Source organism: Nerophis lumbriciformis, linkage group LG38 (assembly GCF_033978685.3).
Source record: "Nerophis lumbriciformis linkage group LG38, RoL_Nlum_v2.1, whole genome shotgun sequence".
NCBI classification, from domain to species: Eukaryota; Metazoa; Chordata; class Actinopteri; order Syngnathiformes; family Syngnathidae; genus Nerophis; species Nerophis lumbriciformis.
In genome coordinates, this window is record NC_084585.2 from 10,007,518 (window position 1) to 10,028,871 (window position 21,354).

A 21,354-nucleotide genomic window follows, 5' to 3' on the forward strand; every position below is an offset into this window, starting at 1 on the left:
AAACATCTATCAGAAATGCAGCCAATATTACATACAGATAATGTGTCATCAGACATGCAAATATAAATTAACATAAGTAAAATACATTAAATGAGCTCAAATATACCTACGGACAAGGCATAATGATGCAATATGTACATACAGTTAGACTAAATAGCGTGTTAGCATTGATTAACTTGCAGTCATGCAGTGACGAAATATGCCTGATTAGCACTCCATAACAAGTCAATAATATCAACAAAGCTCACCTTTGTGCATTCACGCACAGTATAAAACATTTGGTGGACAAAGAAGGAGTGGTAACCCATAATGTTGAAAGAGCCATATTGGACCAAAAATACAAAAAAGTAATCTGTCTGGAGCCGCAAAAAATGAAAAGACTTATATAAATCTTATAATGATGGCAACACATGATGTAAGTTGGCTAATTAGCTATATTAGCCTACTATCAAAATGACCATGTGTCGCAGGCTGACGCAAATCTTCGTTGACAGAAGTGTTGAAATGTAATATTCATTGCACACATTTTTACAACATCAAAAAACATTAGTAAAACGTCTCAGAGGGTGAGATAACTCCTGGAAATGACTGTCTTAGAATGGCCAAAGGTATGGATTGTCAAGACTTGGTCCTGGGGTTTAGTTTTTCTGGGATGCAACGAAAAGTTGGCTCGGGCGAGACGGGAATGTAAGTACATTTTTTTATTGAAACACTAGAACTACAAAAAAAGGAAGTAAACAAAAGGCGCGCACAATGGCGGAGAACAAACTATGAAACCAAACACTTGCACAAAGGCAAAAACTATGAACAACAAAAAAACACTAACTGTGGCAATAATAAACAAAACTCACTTGGCATGGACAAAAAAGGAGCAGCGTGAACGATGGACATGAAAAAGAATCAGAAATGTGTCGAGCATAAATGTGGGGATGTCACCAGAAAGAACAAACTGAAAACACTGAACTTAAATACTACAGACATGATTAACGAAAACAGGTGCGTGACTCAAAACGTGAAACAGGTGCGTGACGTGACAGGTGAAAACTAATGGGTTGCTATGGTGACAATCAAGAGTGCACAATGAGTCCAAACGTGGAACAGGTGAAACTAAAGGGGTAATCATGGAAACAAGACAAGGGAGTGAAAAGACAGAAACCAAAGAGTCCTATAACTAAACAAAACATGACTTAAAACAAAACATGATTACACAGACATGACGTAGATGTGTGTGTCCAAGTTAAAGGAAACGGCAGGCTGTCTTCTTCTAATGGATTTATTACAATCTTTGCAAGCTGGCTAACGTTTGCTGTGGTCTGGAACAACATGGCAAACATCTATCAGAAATGCAGCCAATATTACATACAGATAATGTGTCATCAGACATGCAAATATAAATTAACGTAAGTAAAATACATTAAATGAGCTCAAATATACCTACGGACAAGGCATAATGATGCAATATGTACATACAGTTAGACTAAATAGCGTGTTAGCATTGATTAACTTGCAGTCATGCAGTGACGAAATATGCCTGATTAGCACTCCATAACAAGTCAATAATATCAACAAAGCTCACCTTTGTGCATTCACGCACAGTATAAAACATTTGGTGGACAAAGAAGGAGTGGTAACCCATAATGTTGAAAGAGCCATATTGGACCAAAAATACAAAAAAGTAATCTGTCTGGAGCCGCAAAAAATGAAAAGACTTATATAAATCTTATAATGATGGCAACACATGATGTAAGTGGCTAATTAGCTATATTAGCCTACTATCAAAATGACCATGTGTCGCAGGCTGACGCAAATCTTCGTTGACAGAAGTGTTGAAATGTAATATTCATTGTACACATTTTTACAACATCAAAAAACATTAGTAAAACGTCCCAGAGGGTGAGATAACTCCTGGAAATGACTGTCTTAGAATGGCCAAAGGTATAGATTGTCAAGACTTGGTCCTGGGGTTTAGTTTTTCTGGGATGCAACGGAAAGTTGGCTCGGGCGAGACGGGAATGTAAGTACATTTTTTTATTGAAACACTAGAACTACAAAAAAAGGAAGTAAACAAAAGGCGCGCACAATGGCGGAGAACAAACTATGAAACCAAACACTTGCACAAAGGCAAAAACTATGAACAACAAAAAAAACACTAACTGTGGCAATAATAAACAAAACTTACTTGGCAACCAATTAAAAAAAGGAAACAACAACAAAAAATATGCTGGGGAGTGAATGTCAAACCACAAATAAGCAGCCAGGGGTCTACTGTAAACCAAACTCACTATCTAAATACACTACTTGACATTTGTACACAACAAATGCCATTATAACTCCATTATGCTGATAAGTATGCAACTATTAGTGTTTTTAAGCTTTTTTAGGAGTATGTTGTTCCTATTACATGATTAGAATAACTGCAGGAGTAGTTTGCAGTAATAAACAACTGTACTTCTGAATAATTTGGTTATATTAATTTGGTGGAAACTAACTGTTTTTAATATTGTTGTGCAGCACTTTGGAAACATTTTTGTTGTTTAAATGTGCTATATAAATAAAGTGGATTGGATTGATTGGTCAGCAATGTAATGCATACTTGCCAACCTTGAGACCTCCGATTTCGGGAGGTGGGGGGTGGGGTGGGGGGCGTGGTTGGGGGCGGGGCGTGGTTAAGAGGGGAGGAGTATATTTACAGCTAGAATTCACTAAGTCAAGTATTTCATATTATATATATATATATATATATATATATATATATATATATATATATATATATATATATATATATATATATATATATATACATATACATATATATATATATATACAAGAAATACTTGACTTTCAGTGAATTCTAACTATAAATATATATTTCTTTTATTATATATATATATATATATATATATATATATATATATAATAAATACTTGAATTTCAGTGTTCATTTATTTACACATATACACACAGATAACACTCATCTACTCATTGTTGAGTTAAGGGTTGAATTGTCCATCCTTGTTCTATTTTCTGTCACTATTTTTCTAACCATGCTGATGATGCATTGCTGTGTGCCACGCACAAAAGTGCTTTCATCAAATGCACTAGATGGCAGTATTGTCCTGTTTAAGAGTGTCACAACATTGCTGTTTACGGCAGACAAACTGCTTTACGGTAGACGTGACTGCCGTTGTTGTGTGTTGTTGCCGCGCTGGGTCTGGGAGGACGTTAATGAAACTGCCTAACAATAAACCCACATAAGAAACCAAGAACTCGCCCTCGATCATTCTACAGTTATAACGTGATTGGGCAGGTACGCTGTTTATTTTGTGGGAAAGCGGACTCAGGTCCGCATGGACCTGAGTCCACCTGAATTTCGGGAGATTTTCGGGAGAAAATTTGTCCCGGGAGGTTTTCGGGAGAGGCGCTGAATTTCGGGAGTCTCCCGGATAATCCGGGTGGGTTGGCAAGTATGATGTAATGTCATGTCTTTTAATCATGTTTTGTTTGGCTATGTTCTGTTTGGTTTTTGGACACTTTTAGTTTCTGTTTACGCTCCATTGTTTCAGTTACCATGCCGACCCATTAGTTTTCACCTGTCATGTGTTCGGACTCACGCACCTGTTGTCAATCACGTCACTATTATTTAAGCCATAGTTGCCGGGTAGTCGACCTGGCGTCATCACTCTGTTCACTCCGTCTACGCGTACTCTGCACGCGACTTCATGTCATGTTTACTGTTTCATGCCATGTCATAGTTCATGCTGCTATTTTCATGTCACAGTAAGTGTTTTCGTTTTTATGTTCATAGTTCTTCCTTTGTGCTAGTTTTTGTTTTCTTAGCCAAGTTTGTTCTCCGCTTTGTGCGCGCCTTTTGTTTGCACTTTTTTAGTAGAATTAAAACATGTCTTTACCTTCACGCCATGTCCGGTCCAGTTCACTTGCATTCCGAGAAAACCATCCACGCCGTAAACCACACCACGTCCAAGTCGTGACATGTAACAACTTTCTCCAAGTTGAAAATAGACATTCACCATATGTAGAACATAATATGAGTTAATCAATTCACTTCACTAGCGGTTCCTCTTTAAGAAGGGGAACCGGAGGGTGTGCTCTAACTATCGTGGGATCACACTCCTCAGCCTTCCCGGTAAGGTCTATTCAGGTGTACTGGAGAGGAGGCTACGCCGGATAGTCGAACCTCGGATTCAGGAGGAACAGTGTGGTTTTCGTCCTGGTCGTGGAACTGTGGACCAGCTCTATACTCTCGGCAGGGTCCTTGAGGGTGCATGGGAGTTTGCCCAACCAGTCTACATGTGTTTTGTGGACTTGGAGAAGGCATTCGACCGTGTCCCTCGGGAAGTCCTGTGGGGAGTGCTCAGAGAGTATGGGGTATCGGACTGTCTGATTGTGGCAGTCCGCTCCCTGTATGCTCAGTGTCAGAGCTTGGTCCGCATTGCCGGCAGTAAGTCGGACACATTTCCAGTGAGGGTTGGACTCCGCCAAGGCTGCCCTTTGTCACCGATTCTGTTCATAACTTTTATGGACAGAATTTCTAGGCGCAGTCAAGGCGTTGAGGGGATCTGGTTTGGTGGCTGCAGGATTAGGTCTCTGCTTTTTGCAGATGATGTGGTCCTGATGGCTTCATCTGGCCAGGATCTTCAGCTCTCACTGGATCGGTTCGCAGCCGAGTGTGAAGCGACTGGGATGAGAATCAGCACCTCCAAGTCCGAGTCCATGGTTCTCGCCCGGAAAAGGGTGAAGTGCCATCTCCGGGTTGGGGAGGAGACCCTGCCCCAAGTGGAGGAGTTCAAGTACCTCGGAGTCTTGTTCACGAGTGAGGGAAGAGTGGATCATGAGATCGACAGGCGGATCGGTGCGGCGTCTTCAGTAATGCGGACGCTGTATCGATCTGTTGTGGTGAAGAAGGAGCTGAGCCGGAAGGCAAAGCTCTCAATTTACCGGTCGATCTACGTTCCCATCCTCACCTATGGTCATGAGCTTTGGGTTATGACCGAAAGGACAAGATCACGGGTACAAGCGGCCCAAATGAGTTTCCTCCGCCGGGTGGCGGGGCTCTCCCTTAGAGATAGGGTGAGAAGCTCTGCCATCCGGGGGGAGCTCAAAGTAAAGCCGCTGCTCCTCTACATCGAGAGGAGCCAGATGAGGTGGTTCGGGCATCTGGTCAGGATGCCACCCGAACGCCTCCCTAGGGAGGTGTTTAGGGCACGTCCGACCGGTAGGAGGCCGCGGGGTAGACCCAGGACACGTTGGGAAGACTATGTCTCCCGGCTGGCCTGGGAACGCCTCGGGGTCCCACAGGAAGAGCTGGACGAAGTGGCTGGGGAGAGGGAAGTCTGGGCTTCCCTGCTTAGGCTGCTGCCCCCGCGACCCGACCTCGGATAAGCGGAAGAAGATGGATGGATGGATGGATAGTGCTCCTGAATGAAAACAAATGCCATGAGTGGGTCACAACTCTACATACACAGACATTGACTATAACAATGCCAAGTACAAGAACCTTATATAGTCAATACTGCAATGATTACATTGATATTCTTTTATTATCACAAAATCTTTTGTCTTTTTTATTGTTGAAAAAACCCATGAAATAAGTCCCTTGACACAGGAGAACATTATTTATGACCAATGTATGACCCTCTAACTACTTAGTATTGGAATGAGACCAAAATGTGTAGTATCATCCAAATTGTATGTTAAAGGGGAACATTATCACAATTTCAGAATGGTTAAAACCATTAAAAATCAGTTCCCAGTGGCTTATTATATTTTTCGACGTTTTTTAAAAAATTTGACCAATCACGCAATATCCCTAAAAAAAAGCTTCAAAGTGCCTGATTTTAACCATCAATATAATCACCCGTCCATTTTCCTGTGACGTCACACAGTGAAGCCAACACAAACAAACATGGCGGAAAGAACAGCAAGCTATAGCGACATTAGCTCGGATTCAGACTCGGATTTCAGCGGCTTAAGCGATTCAACAGATTACGAATGTATTGAAACGGATGGTTTCCTCCATAGTGTGGAGGCAGGTAGCGAAAACGAAATTGAAGAAGAAACTGAAGCTATTGAGCCATATCGGTTTGAACCGTATGCAAGCGAAACCGACGAAAACGACACGACAGCCAGCGACACGGGAGAAAGCGAGGACGAATTCGGCGATCGCCTTCTAACCAACGATTGGTATGTGTTTGTTTGGCATTAAAGGAAACTAACAACTATGAACTAGGTTTCTAGCATATGAAATACATTTGGCAACAATATGCACTTTGAGAGTGCAGACAGCCCAATTTTCATCAATTAATATATTCTGTAGACATACCCTCATCCGCGCTCTTTTCCTGAAAGCTGATCTGTCCAGTTTTGGAGTTGATGTCAGCAGTCCAGGGAAGCTAGGGTCGATAGGGGGTTTAGCTCGCTCGTCTGCGGGAACAAACTGCCGCCATTGCTTGCCGTGCTACCGAGGTCCTTTGTCCCTGAATTGCTCACACACTCCGGCAGATTCAATGGGGGTCTGGCGGCAGATTTCTTTGACTTTATCGTTGGAAATGCATCTGCTTTGAGTGTCGCAGGATATCCACACATTCTTGCCATCTCTGTCGTAGCATAGCTTTCGTCGGTAAAGTGTGCGGAACAAACGTCCAATTTCTTGCCACTTTCGCATCTTTGGGCCACTGGTGCAACTTGAATCCGTCCCTGTTCGTGTTGTTACACCCTCCGACAACACACCGACGAGGCATGATGTCTCCAAGGTACGGAAAACAGTCGAAAAAACGGAAAATAACAGAGCTGATTTGACTCGGTGTTTGAGAAAATGGCGGATTGCTTCCCGATGTGACGCCACGTTGTGACGTCATCGCTCTGAGAGCGAATATTAGAAAGGCGTTTAATCAGCCAAAATTCACCCATTTAGAGTTTGGAAATCGGTTAAAAAAATATATGGTCTTTTTTCTGCAACATCAAGGTATATATTGACGCTTACATAGGTCTGGTGATAATGTTCCCCTTTAAGTATCAAAAACCAGAAGAATAAGTGATTAAAACATTTTAACAGTAGGGTAGCTAGAACATGTTAAAACAGAAAGTAAGCAGATATTAACAGTAAATGAACAAGTAGAATAATAATCAATTATCTACCGCTTGTCCCTCATAATTTTGACAAAATAATAGAATTGATATTGGAACAACCCTGATCCCCAGTACTGACTGTATCATCGCTTAGTGACCACACATTTCTAGTTTATATTCGTATATGAATGCCTTACATTGTCTCTGCTTCCCAGGAAACTCCATTGCTGTTTGACAAGTTGGACTTTCTGCCACTGGACGCGACACAAGACCTGATCTTTCCCCCGGAACTGATTGTAAACCCACAAAGTGTTCCATTTGCTGTGTACAGAGCTAGACTAAGTCTAGCTAGTCTAACCCGTCTGTGTTCTTACCCCCAGCTGATGGCGGAAACTGACAGGCCACAGACACTCACATTTCGTGGGGAGAGGATGACCTGGAAGTCCCCTGTTCTGCTAGAGGAGCTGGTCCAGCTCAAGACCAGCAACCCAAAGGCTCCGTTGATCATGGGGAATACTAATTTAGGTCCAAATCAATATGTCATTTGAGGATTAATTCTGATAAGAAAAAAACCAGGATGCAGGGTGCAATTTGCTGATCCTTGTGCTTGGTGTCAAAGGTCCGGATATGAAATTCAAGGGCGTTACGCATCCATTGGTGATATCTTCCATTCGAGTAGTGGAGCTCTTTGAGGTGACTGAGACGCCACATGGTGGGTAAAATCTATCAGGCTGTGCTTTGATAATCTGATTATGGTCAATGTCACTAGTTATTGGTTCTCTGTAGGTGTTTGGGTGGGAGCGGGCTACACCCTCTCTGAGACCCGGGCTATTTTAAATAAGTTTTGCTGCCAGTTTCCAGAGGAGAAGACTGAGCTGTTCAGAGCGCTCATCAAGCAGCTAGGGAATTTGGGAAGCCAACAGATCCGCAATGTTGCTGTGAGTAGACTACCCAAAGGCATTGTTTTCGTTTTCCATCCATCCACCCATCCATCTTCTTCTGCTTATCCGAGGTCGGGTCGCGGGGGAAGCAGCCTAAGCAGGGAAGCCCAGACTTCCCTCTCCCCAGCCACTTCGTCCAGCTCTTCCTGTGGGACCCCGAGGCGTTCCCAGGCCAGCCGGGAGACATAGTCTTCCCAACATGTCCTGGGTCTTCCCCGCGGCCTCCTACCGGTCGGACGTGCCCTAAACACCTCCCTAGGGAGGCGTTCGGGTGGCATCCTGACCAGATGCCCGAACCACCTCATCTGGCTCCTCTCGATGTGGAGGAGCAGCCGCTTTACTTTGAGCTCCTCCCGGATGGCAGAGCTTCTCACCCTATCTCTAAGGGAGAGCCCCGCCACCCGGCGGAGGAAACTCATTTCGGCCGCTTGTACCCGTGATCTTGTCCTTTCGGTCATAACCCAAACCTCATGACCATAGGTGAGGATGGGAACGTAGATCGACCGGTAAATTGAGAGCTTTGCCTTCCGGCTCAGCTCCTTCTTCACCACAACGGATCGATACAGCGTCCGCATTACTGAAGACGCCGCACCGATCCGCCTGTCGATCTTACGATCCACTCTTCCCTCACTCGTGAACAAGACTCTGAGGTACTTGAACTCCTCCACTTGGGGCAAGATCTCCTCCCCAACCCGGAGATGGCACTCCACCCTTTTCCGGGCAAGAACCATGGACTCGGACTTGGAGGTGCTGATTCTCATCCCAGTCGCTTCACACTCGGCTGCGAACCGATCCAGTGAGAGCTGAAGATCCTGGCCAGATGAAGCCATCAGGACCACATCATCTGCAAAAAGCAGAGACCTAATCCTGCAGCCACCAAACCAGATCCCCTCAACGCCTTGACTGCGCCTAGAAATTCTGTCCATAAAAGTTATGAACAGAATCGGTGACAAGGGCAGCCTTGGCAGAGTCCAACCCTCACTGGAAACGTGTCCGACTTACTGCCGGCAATGCGGACCAAGCTATGGCACTGATCATACAGGGAGCGGACTGCCACAATCAGACAGTCCGATACCCCATACTCTCTGAGCACTCCCCACAGGACTTCCCGAGGGATACGGTCGAATGCCTTCTCCAAGTCCACAAAGCACATGTAGACTGTTTTTGTTTTCAACCTTTATTATGATTTGATAGTGCACTAATTTTGATCGTGTATTCCAAACATTTTTGTTGTAAGTATCTATCTGTCATCTTGACTTATGATTTCAAAGCAAGTTATCCATCAGTTTGTTCATAAAAAAATATAATAATCAAACGCGTAGGTTATTGTATAATATTATCATGAAGTGATTATACATTTATATTTCTGTGTCATGAAGGCTGTGAATTGTGTGTCACATGTTTGCATTTTTCAGACTCTTGGAGGAAACATTATGAGTGCATATCCAAACTCTGACCTAAACCCAGTTTTTGCTGCCGGTAATTGCAGCGTGAGCGTCATCAACAGTGGTAAGATACTGACAAACAGGAACTTTCACCGCTTCTGCAAATCACACGTTTATTCTGCATCACCAGAAGGAAAACGGGAGGTTCCACTCAATCAGGACTTCTTTGTGAGCCTTGGGAAAACCATCTTGAAGCCAGAGGAGATTGTTGTCTCTGTGCGAATCCCTTTTTCCAGAAAGGTGAAAATGTTGCTTTTGGAAATACAAAAACAATACACACATGAACATATTAAAATCAGTATAAATATATGGTGCCATGTCATGTTTGTACTGCAGGGAGAGTTTGTTCGAGCATTCCGTCAGGCGCCAAGAAAGGAGAGCGCATTTGCTACCGTGACCACTGGGATGCGAGTGATGTTCTCTAAAGGGTCCAGAATAGTAGAAGATTTCAGTATTTATTATGGAGGTGTAGGCGCAACCACAGCCCGCGCCGCCAAAACCTGTGCTGCTATCATTGCACGGTCAGCCATGTTTTATATAGTATTCTTATTATTGTTTCTGTTAGTTTTGGCAATGCATCTTCATGACAATCCATGTAGATTGAATCCAAAACAGTGATTATAGATTGTTGATGTTTCACCATTAATTTATAACAACATCTTATCCAGACCGTGGAATGATGAAACCCTCAGCCAGGCTTACGACATCCTCATCAAAGAATTTGACCTCAAACCTTCGATTCCAGGAGGAAAAGCAGAGTTCCGTCGCTCTTTGATTCTCAGTTTCCTTTTCAAATTCAATCTAGAGATCCTTCAGACCCTCAGAAAGATGGTAAGCACCTGCTGCATGGTCCAGCCTACATCGTTTATAGTGGAAACGTTGGTCAAGTATTCTCAGTGTATTGAATGGATAGCAACTGCATCAGAGGCTAAATTTACGCCCTGGGCAAACAATCCCTTGTTTACTGACTGCATCCGAAGTAAGGAGGCTACAGCATCACCTTAGTTACATAAATCACATCACAAAAACATTTGTCACTGCCAAAAAGCAGAGTATCCAAAGGGGAACTGCACTTTTTTTTGGAATTTTGCCTATTGTTCACCATCATTATGAGAGAAATAACGATTGATGTTTTTGTTTCTAAATATTAAACAAATGCGATCAAAAGTTGTCTTACAATGGAGCCTATGGCAGCCGGTGCCGTGCAATTCCGCCTATAAAGCCCTTGAAAAAACATGATACATGATCTACAATTAACCTTTAGGAGCAAGGAAGTGAGAAAGCAGCAGACCACTCGATGATGTAAACATAAGAGACACACGGTAGTGATGATGGCGCCGCTATAAATATTTGTCTGTGTTAGCGCTTATTATAACAATATCACTAATACTTGGTTAATATCCAAGTCACGAATTATAAATTGAGTATTGTTGGCAGTTTTTGAATGGTTATTTACTGGATTTTTTGGGCGCAATAGAAGACCTCCAATTGTCTTCGCTGCTAGTGGAATTTTATTTACGTTTGTTTGTGTGTTAGAATGCATTTGAAAAAATCCATCCGCCGTCCAAAAAAATGCAGTTCCCCTTTAAAGGGTTGCTTTGAGGAACCCCTGTCAGGAGTTGTGGGTGACGAACCCCAAGATGCAGAGAAGGCGGCAGGCATTGTGCGGGAAAACATTATTTAATGTTCAAAGAATAAAGAAAAGACACCAACCAGGAACTAGGAATGGACAAACTGGAGACAGTGAACAGGGATCCAGCAAACAGGGACTAGGAACAAAAAGACAGTAAGCTACAAACAGTTACAAAATATAGCTTACCGCATACAGCTACACTGATATCGACACGACAGGTCGGAACGACAATAATCCAGCAGTGACTGGAGGAGAAGGCAGGTTTAAATAGCAGCTGGCTGATTGACACCAGGTGTGGCCAGGTGCCAATCAGCCACAGCTGAGGGGACACAGCACTCAGGGAGACAAGTAGGAAATTACCAAAATAAGAGCGCCGACAGGAAATAAAGACAAACAGAGGAAAAACTCAAAACATAACTAAACTGTCAGTGACAAACCTGACAACCCCTCAGTTATGTAAATCCCAACTTTGGAACACAGTGTTCTATGTTTGCTAGCAAGGTTCAAATGTCAGTGCAAGTATCCATCCATCCATCCATTTCTTCGGGGTCGCTGGAGCCTATCTCAGCTACAATCGGGCGGAAGGCGGGGTACACCCTGGACAAGTCGCCACCTCATCACAGGGCCAACACAGATAGACAGACAACATTCACACTCACATTCACACACTAGGGACCATTTAGTGTTGCCAATCAACCTACCCCCAGGTGCATGTTTTTGGAGGTGGGAGGAAGCCGGAGTACCCGGAGGAAACCCACGCAGTCACGGGGAGAACATGTAAACTCCACACTGAAAGATCCCGAGCCCGGGATTGAACCTAGGACTACTCAGGACCTTCGTATTGTGAGGCAGACGCACTAACCCCTCTGCCACCGTGCTGCCCAGTGCAAGTATCTGTGCATATAATGGTCCAAGTTCCTTTATACAACAGGAGCATTCTAGTGTTATTTAGAAAATTGTAGCAAAAATGTTTGTCTCCCAAATTTTGAACTGAACTTGGGAGCCTGTATGGTCTCATTCCCAGGCTGCTTTTGGCCCCTAGGCAGCCAGTTGAATAGCCCTGCTTTAAATCATTTGGATCCTGCACTATGACCTCAAACTAGAGCTGTCTAACTAAAGTCTGTGAGTATGGACTGATGAAGTCTGCTAGTTGAGGAGAAACGTCTTCTAAGAATATCTGAACAGTCCACTTGTGGTCATTTCTCAGAATGATGCCTTGAGAATACAATGCCCTTTGGATGAATGAGTATTTTCACTGGCACGGTAAATTATTGTCTTTTGAAGAACGTGATTGAAGAGGAAGTCACGGAGAAGATTGAACCACTGCCCAGAGAGATCCAGCGGAGCCAACAGGAGTTCCATGTCAGTATAGGTCACCATTTTCTCCTTCAAACGCACACATTTGTCAAATAAACCTGGCTGCCTCTTCTTCAGAATGTCTCTGATGGCCAGAACGAACATGACCCGGTGGGCAGACCCGTCATGCATCGATCCGCCATCAGCCAGGCCACTGGAGAGGCAGTTTACTGCGATGATCTCCCGACAATTGATGGCGAACATTTCCTGGCTCTGGTCACCAGCTCAAAAGCACATGCCAAGATCATGTGAGGAAAAATGATTCTGGACATTAACACATTCAACATGTTCTGCATGACTCATGTTTTTATTTTTTTAACAGAAGCGTGGATGTGAGCAATGCCCTACTACTTCCTGGTGTCATTGACGTCATCACGGCCAAAGATATTCCTGGGAAGAAAACCCGCATCCTTTCTGGTTATGATGAAGACGTGCTTGCTAGGACACAGGTCAGTCATTTGTTAATCTTGGATGTAATTGTCAGCAGGGTCAGCAGAAGATGTGCATGCGCTTATTCCGTGTGTCCAGGTGTCATGCATCGGTCAAATAGTGTGTGCTGTCTTGGCGGACTCCAGAGTCCATGCCAAAAGAGGTGCGTCAGCAGTGAATATCAGCTATGAAGACTTGCCAGACCCGATTTTTACTATCGAGGTGAAGAAAAAACACCAATCGGGTTGTACATCGTTGTCGGGTTCGGGATAAGTGGTCTTACTCTCACTGTAACAGGACGCCATTAAGCAGTCATCCTTCTATGAGCCACGGAGGAAGATTGAGAGAGGAAATGTGACAGAGGCCTTCAAGGTTGTCGATCTGGTTCATGAAGGTGAATAGCCTTTCAACTCTTTGGAGTTAAACGGCTCCATTCCACCCCTAACAGTAATCTAATGCTGTTTGTTGTGTTATAACACGTCATGATTATGACGTACTCCCATAAATTACTTTTAAAAATGTGTTTCAACCTACTCTAAGTGGTTTTGTTCATTAAACACTCAATCAATCAATCAATCAATCAATGTTTATTTATATAGCCCTAAATCACAAGTGTCTCAAAAGGCTGCACAAGCCACAACGACATCCTCGGTACAAAGCCCACATAAGGGCAAGGAAAAACTCACCCCAGTGGGACGTCGATGTGAATGACTATGAGAAACCTTGGAGAGGACCGCATATGTGGGTAACCCCCCCCCCCCCCCCTCTAGGGGAGACCGAATGCAATGGATATCGAGTGGGTCTGACATAATATTGTGAGAGTCCAGTCCATAGTGGATCCAACATAATAGTAAGAGTCCAGTCCATAGTGGGGCCAGCAGGACACCATCCCGAGCGGAGACGGGTCAGCAGCGCAGAGATGTTCCCAGCCGATGCACAGGCGAGCGGTCCACCCCGGGTCCCGACTCTGGACAGCCAGCACTTCATCCATGGCCACCGGACCTGTGCCCCCCCCCCCCCTCCACAAGGAAGAGGGGAGCAGAGGAGAAAAGAAAAGAAACGGCAGATCAACTGGTCTAACAGGGGGGCTATTTAAAGGCTAGAGTATACAAATGAGTTTTAAGATGGGACTTAAATGCTTCTACTGAGGTAGCATCTCTAATTGTTACCGGGAGGGCATTCCATAGTACTGGAGCCCGAATAGAAAACGCTCTATAGCCCGCAGACTTTTTTTGGGCTCTGGGAATCACTAATAAGCCGGAGTTCTTTGAACGCAGATTTCTTGCCGGGACATATGGTACAATGCAATCGACAAGATAGGACGGAGCTAGACCGTGTAGTATTTTATACGTAAGTAGTAAAACCTTAAAGTCACATCTTAAGTGCACAGGAAGCCAGTGCAGGTGAGCCAGTATAGGTATATATATAAGAATATAAGTATATAAAGGTATATACAGTATAGGCGTAATATGATCAAACTTTCTTGTTCTTGTCAAAAGTCTAGCAGCCGCATTTTGTACCAATTGTAGTCTTTTAATGCTAGACATAGGGAGACCCGAAAATAATACGTTACAGTAGTCGAGACGAGACGTAACGAACGCATGAATAATGATCTCAGCGTCACTAGTGGATAAAATAGAACGAATTTTAGCGATATTACGGAGATGAAAGAAGGCCGTTTTAGTAACACTCTTAATGTGTGATTCAAAGGAGAGAGTTGGGTGGAAGATAATACCCAGATTCTTTACTGAGTCGCCTTGTGTAATTGTTTGGTTGTCACATGTTAAGGTGGTATTATTAAATAAATGTCGGTGTTTAGCAGGACCGATAATCAGCATTTCCGTTTTCTTGGCGTTGAGTTGCAAGAAGTTAGCGGACCCATTGTTTAATTTCATTAAGACACGCCTCCAGCTGACTACAATTCGGCGTGTTGGTCAGCTTTAGGGGCATGTAGAGTTGGCTGTCATCAGCATAACAATGAAAGCTAACACTGTATTTGCGTATGATGTCGCCTAGCGGCAGCATGTAAATACTAAAGAGTGCAGGGCCAAGAACCGAACCCTGAGGAACTCCGCACGTTACCTTAACATAGTCCGAGGTCACATTATTATGGGAGACGCACTGCATCCTGTCAGTAAGATAAGAGTTAAACCACGACAAAGCTAAGTCTGACATACCAATACGTGTTTTGATACGCTCTAATAAAATATTATGATCGACGGTATCGAAAGCAGCGCTAAGATCAAGAAGCAGCAACATAGATGACGCATCACTCGCTTTAGTTCTGTACAGATACACTCGGGAAGGTCACCAACCTCCTGCGCTTCGTCACTACTCCCAAATGCAAGGGAGACTCCCTTTTAAGGTTAAGTGCCAAAGAAAAAGGAAGGCCACCCCCATGCAAGGGAAACCAGACATTGCAAAAATGTTCAGAAATTGGAGAAACGCTGATCAATTCAAGTCCAAGCCACTCAACCACCACGATTATCATCAAGGATAAAGATGGTGTCTTAAACATGTGTTCAATTTGGTCTTGGATGATAGCAACGAGGCCTTCCAAAGTTCTGGAGAGTTCCTTTTAACATTTCAAAATGACTAAACAAAAAGTAACAAACAGACAATTGCTTTGGCGCATTAGCATGGAAGGAGGAGCGATGAATGAGCTGCCGCTACATTTGGGTTAGGGCTGCAACTAACAACTATTTTTATGATCAACTAATTATCGACTATCTTAACAATTAGTTGACTAATCAGATTATGAAAAATATACCTATTCTTTGGCTGTATTTTAGTCTTTTTTTTAAAATTCCGCTTGAAATATTTTTAGGCATGTGCTAACTTACAATAAAAATGACTAATTCATCCAGAAATGTGTATTTATACTGTAACTGTGCTGCTTATTAGGCTGCTACAAAAATTAAATTAACTCCAGTCAGGGGCGCCGAAAAGAGGGGGTAAATGAGACGGATTCTAGGGGCCCATGATGGATGGGGGCCCAGAGAGGCCCCTAATGATGATGAAATTATAATACAGAAAAAATAATGACACTGTGTTGGGGGCCCTGTAAAGATTCTTTTCATGGGGCCCAAAATCCCTAGCGGCGCCCCTGACTCCAGTAAATGTATGTCTATTTTAAAACAAGGACAGGTAAAGTGCTAATATAAACAAATTAGCATTTTGTTAGTAAATAAAATAGCAAAAAAGAAAAAAAACAACACCAAAACTGTCAAGCATAAAATTATTTTTTGATGATGATGTGTTAAGAAAGCTGCACATAGGTATATAGACTAAATTTAGCGGACTCTGGCTAAAAAGACAGTTAAAGTTATTTTTCTACACAACTCCATCTCTTACCTATGAAGGTTCTCATTCATCCAGGTCATTGTTTGCCGTTCAATCGTTCGCAACTGGACTGCTTGGTTTGTCTGTGAAGACGTTTCGCCGCTCATCCGAGTAGGCTTCATCAGTTCGTGCTCATAGACTTAGATTGGTCAGATCTAGTCCAAACGGTTGATGCCAAAACCCCATATAGTGTATTTATACTCCAAAAACCAGGATGTGCCTGGGCAAGGATGGTTTCACCCTGTCGTGGTGAGAAAAACAACTGTTTAATGTAAATGGGTCATCCTAACTGTTAAATCCAAAGACAGTCGTTTAAGTGAACATTCCCCTTGTTAGCATTGAGGTATTGTGTGGCAGAACAATTGCTGTGGATCGACTACTTCCAGTCCAAAATAGTCCGGAATGCTCCCGCGTACGCATTCCATTCAGTTGTAAACAAATGGCACAAATTGCATTCTGGTCACCTTCCGTGACCAGACAGTTTTGGCACCAACCGTTTGTACTAGATCTGACCAATCTAAGTCTATGAGCACGGACGGATGAAGCCTACTCGGATGAGCGGCGAAATGTCTTCCAAGACAAACCAAGCAGTCCAGTTGCAAACGATTGAACGCCCAGAGATAACTCCATCTCTCTGTTGTTGGCTAGCTTACAGAGAAATGTTGGAGACCACATCCTCCAGATGTTAGACATGCCTCCACTTTAAATGCTCCCGAATCACAGAAGTACTGCTATTACAAGCAAGGTCTGGTTTGACATGTTGAAATGTTCCCATACTTTTCGTGTTTTCCCCAAACTTTATTATCCATCGCACCCTTAATTTGGGTTGAAATTCGCTTTATCATCCTCATTGGTGTGCGAAGTCTTTTCAGTAGCCTCATTGAGAAATCCTAGGAGGGAAGTTTGTTCCTTCATTTCCGCAGCTGCCGGGAATGATCACCGGCACCCAATTTTGTGATGTCAGAGTAAAATTAAATGCCATTGCATATTATTTTTCATATAATGTAGTTATTTACAAAAATATTCAACAAAAACAAGAATTTTGGACTGAGGACCACGTGCTCTATTCTCTTTGAAAACCTTTGGATATTTTCTCCAGGAGAGATTCATATAGGCGGCCAGGAACATTTCTACATGGAGACCCAGAGCATGTTGGTCGTACCAGTTCGAGAGGAAAGGGAGTTGAACGTTTATGCGTCTTCTCAGTGGCCAACAGCACTTCAGGTACTTCAAGACCATCTGTTATGTATTTCCTCCCTTGTGACATCAGGTGTGCTGCCATATGTTCTGCCTCTAGATGGCCGTTGCTGAAACGTTGGCCATCCCGTGTAACCGAGTCATCTGTCACGTCAAAAGAATAGGCGGGGCATTTGGAGGGAAGGTCGTAAAAACCAACATACTTGCTTGTATCACGTCTGTGGCTGCGTGGAAGTAAGTGTTCCCAAAAACCTAACTGATGTTCTTCATCACTTCAAAATTTGTGTTACTTTGTTTCAGGAACAACTGTCCGGTCCGCTGTGTTCTGGAACGAGGTGAGGACATGCTGATCACTGGCGGACGTCATCCTGTGCTGGGCAAATACAAAGTATTGGACACATTTGTACAAATCAGCAGACTCTTCAGTTAACAACAACTGTGTTTGTTTTTAGGTTGGCTTCCAGAAAGATGGAAAGATCCTGGCGGCAGATTTCCAGATCTACACCAATGCTGGCAATGCAGTCGATGAATCAGTCTTTGTGCGTGACATAGGTTCACTCTTTCTTAGTCTTATTTTTCCACCAAGCAGTTCAGTTCTCATGGCAATCAATTGATCGGAACAGATTGTCAGGTTCTGGTTGTTTTAGTCTAGAGCTGTCCCTTTCCGCAGGATGACGAGGATCTGACGCTCCATCTTGGCCTACTGAATGCTAGATCGCTATCCAAGGTCTAAGAGAAGGTTGTTTATGATCAACTTCTTCCTTATCTTAACTCAAATGATATTGGGGGAACATTCCAGTATGGTTTTTAATCACAATATAGCACAGAAACTGCCCTTTTAAGAGTTTTTAATGATCTGTTTTTAGCTGTGGACTAAGGTCAATCTGCCGTTCTTATGCTTTTAGATTTGACTGCTGCTTTTGATAAGGTGGACCACAGCATTCTTTTAACTCACCTTGAGTCTTGAGTGGGTATTAGAGGAACAGCTCTAAAATGGTTCCAGTCATTTTTGACCAGCAGGAGTTTTTCTATAAACCTAGGCCAATACTCTTCCTCTGAGTCTGCCGTTAAGTATGGTGTACCCCAAGGTTCAATTTTAGCACCAGTCCTCTTTTCTTTATATACCCTGTGCTGTTTTTAAAAAGTACAATGTCTCTTTTCACTGTTTCGCAGATGATATCCAGATATATCTGCTTGTAACAGTGAGTAATACTCAGGTTGCGATGACTATGCTGCGGAACTGTTTGCATGATGTGCAGGAATGGTTGGGGGCTAATTTTAACCTGCTCAGTGGACTTCGGTGAGTCGTGAGTTCAAACCCCGGCCGAGTCATACCAAAGACTTATAAAGAAATTACCGGCTGCAGCGCTTGCAGAACTCTGCGGCTTGTCTTTTAACTAAAACCAAACAACGTGACCACATTACCCCTGCAGTGGCTTCCCATCATTGGCTCCCAGTTACTTATAGAGTTAATTTTCAAATGTTGCTTATTGTTTTTAAATGCTTACATCAGGGGTCGGCAACCCACGGCTCCGGAGCCGCATGCGGCTCTTTGATCAGTCTGACTTGCCGACACCCCCCGCCCGAGACTTCCGGATTTCAGTGCCTCTTGCAGAAAACTCCCGGGATTAATATTCTCCGATTTTAACCCTTACATTAATAATAAGGGCGTGCCATGATGGTACAGCATTTAGCGCCCTCTACAATCTGTATAAACAGCGTGCCAACCCAGCCTCTTGTTATATGCATCTTCTGCTTGCACACGTAAGTGACAGCAAGGCATACTTGGTCAACAGCCACACAGTTTGCACTGACGGTGGCCATTTAAAACAACTTTAACACTCTTACTAATAATGTGCCACACTTTGAACCAAAACCAAACAAGAATGACAAACACATTCCGGGAGAACATCTGCACCTTAACACAACATAAACACAACAGAACAGATACCCAGAATCCCATGCAGCCCTGACTCTTCCGGGCTACATTATACACCCCTGCTACCACCAAACCCCGCCCCCACCTCAACCCTGCTCCCTCACACATCAACCCCCCCTCTGTGCGTCGGTTGAGGTGAAGAGTTAGGGCTGCATGGGATTCTGGGTATTTGTTCTGTTGTGTTTATGTTGTGTTACAGTGCGGATGTTTTCCCGAAATGTGTTTGTCATTCTTGTTTGATGTGGGTTCACAGTGTGGCGCATTATTAGTAAGAGTGTTAAAGTTTTTTATACAGCCACCGTCAGTGTAACCTGTGTGGTTGTTGACCAAGTATGCCTTGCTGTCACTTACGTGTGCAAGCAGAAGCCCCATACAACGTGTGGCTGGGCCGGCACGCTGATTTTAGTGGGCGCTAAATGCTGTACCATCACGGCAAGTTCGAGAGAACAGTTGCCTTGACAATCATAGTCTGCCGGAAAAATCGGGAGGGTTGACAAGTATGACGCTGTCACGCGCCATTCATATAAAACCTGCGGGCCGCACTAACATTCAATTTTCATATTAAGGTGTGGGCCGCGTGTCTGAGACCCTTGGTTAATACATAGCACAAAGCAAGAAAAAAAACTTTGTATGCAGTGTTATTTCATTTTAAATTTCAAAAGAATTTTGTGGCTCCCATTGTTTTCTTTAATTTGTGAAACTGGTCAAAATGTCTCTTTGACTGGTAAAGGTTGCCGACCCCTGGCTTACACCAAGAAGCCCCGCCGTATCTTATTGAAATGCTGCAGCCCTATTGTCCCAGCAGGACTCGGAGGTCTTCAGACCAGCTCCTCCTAGCTGTCCCTAAAACTAGGTTAAAAATGAGAGGATATAGAGCCTTCTCAGTAGAAGGGCCCAGACTATAGAACAACCTTCAAATATCTATTAGGTCCTCCCAGTCCCTGAGCCAATTTAAATCTAGGCCAAAAACATATTTTTACTCCCTGGCATTCAAATCCAGTTTTTATTTATTTATTACATTTAAGTATTTTAGGTGATATATTCTGCACTTTTTTAAGGTATATTTTACTACTGTATTTTATTCATCCATGTAAATGTGACACTATGTGCCACTTTTTTATGTCTCTACAGCACTTTGGCAAACTGTTTTTAAATGTGCTATGTAAATAAATAAACTGAACTGAACTGAACTAATCAATATAAATTATTGTTTTTAATTATTTCTTATAGGTATCACAGAAAAAAAACAGTAATACAGAACACGGGGAAGTGCAAAAAATATTTTACATTAAAACATGATTTTAAAGCATCTTAAGAGCATACATTGCAATGTTTAACTGCATATATTCTGCACAAAAAGAATTGATAGTCTGTAAACAATTATGGCGACTTCTTGCTAGTTAATCCTACAGTATATGAAAGAGTAATCTATTAAAGGGGATTGCTCGCACCCAGCCCAAACCTGTGGCTGATTCTGTTGCCAGTTCCGTCCAGGCTTCAGCAGCGCCGGTCAGCTACTCCCAGCTATCACGACCGGAGAGATTCTTGGGAGATACCTTGGACGTCCAGCAGTTCCTCACCCAGTGCAAGATCCACTTAGAGCTGCGGCTTTTGCAACAGAGCGGGCCATGGTGGCATTTGTCATCCCTCACCTCTCGGGTTTGATTTGGCAAGCAATCCCGATATGCACATCAAGTGAAACTGAACTTGGTGGAAACATGTTTTAGTTGACCGTATGACTGCTTCTTCTTCAAATACCCAAGCAAGACTCAAATGATATTGATCTTGCAGGTAGTAGAGAAGATACTGCTTGAACTGGACAACGCCTACAACATTCCCAATTTGCGTGGCCGAGCTGCCGCCTGCAGAACCAACCTGCCCTCCAACACATCCTTCAGAGGCTTCGGGGTGCCTCAAGGTGCTTGTATTGTGGAGAACATGATACATGATGTGGGAATGGCGCTACAGTTTCCTGTGGATAAGGTC

General features: G+C 43.4%; 1 protein-coding gene across 1 annotated transcript in view; it reads left to right on the top strand.

The window, feature by feature from the left end:
* Window positions 1–21,354, top strand: part of LOC133578108 (aldehyde oxidase 1-like) — a 37,852-nt gene that overhangs the window by 6,678 nt on the left and 9,820 nt on the right. Inside the window, exons 8-27 of the mRNA XM_072912630.1 lie at window positions 4,886–4,898; window positions 7,081–7,089; window positions 7,302–7,382; window positions 7,467–7,611; window positions 7,706–7,798; window positions 7,873–8,024; window positions 9,443–9,536; window positions 9,603–9,712; window positions 9,809–9,993; window positions 10,141–10,303; window positions 12,390–12,467; window positions 12,540–12,709; window positions 12,784–12,910; window positions 12,990–13,112; window positions 13,188–13,284; window positions 17,332–17,456; window positions 17,530–17,663; window positions 17,730–17,817; window positions 17,882–17,968; window positions 21,160–21,351. Of these exons, the coding sequence (XP_072768731.1) occupies window positions 4,886–4,898; window positions 7,081–7,089; window positions 7,302–7,382; window positions 7,467–7,611; window positions 7,706–7,798; window positions 7,873–8,024; window positions 9,443–9,536; window positions 9,603–9,712; window positions 9,809–9,993; window positions 10,141–10,303; window positions 12,390–12,467; window positions 12,540–12,709; window positions 12,784–12,910; window positions 12,990–13,112; window positions 13,188–13,284; window positions 17,332–17,456; window positions 17,530–17,663; window positions 17,730–17,817; window positions 17,882–17,968; window positions 21,160–21,351 (2,266 nt within the window). The remainder of the gene's footprint in view (window positions 1–4,885; window positions 4,899–7,080; window positions 7,090–7,301; window positions 7,383–7,466; window positions 7,612–7,705; window positions 7,799–7,872; window positions 8,025–9,442; window positions 9,537–9,602; window positions 9,713–9,808; window positions 9,994–10,140; window positions 10,304–12,389; window positions 12,468–12,539; window positions 12,710–12,783; window positions 12,911–12,989; window positions 13,113–13,187; window positions 13,285–17,331; window positions 17,457–17,529; window positions 17,664–17,729; window positions 17,818–17,881; window positions 17,969–21,159; window positions 21,352–21,354) is intronic.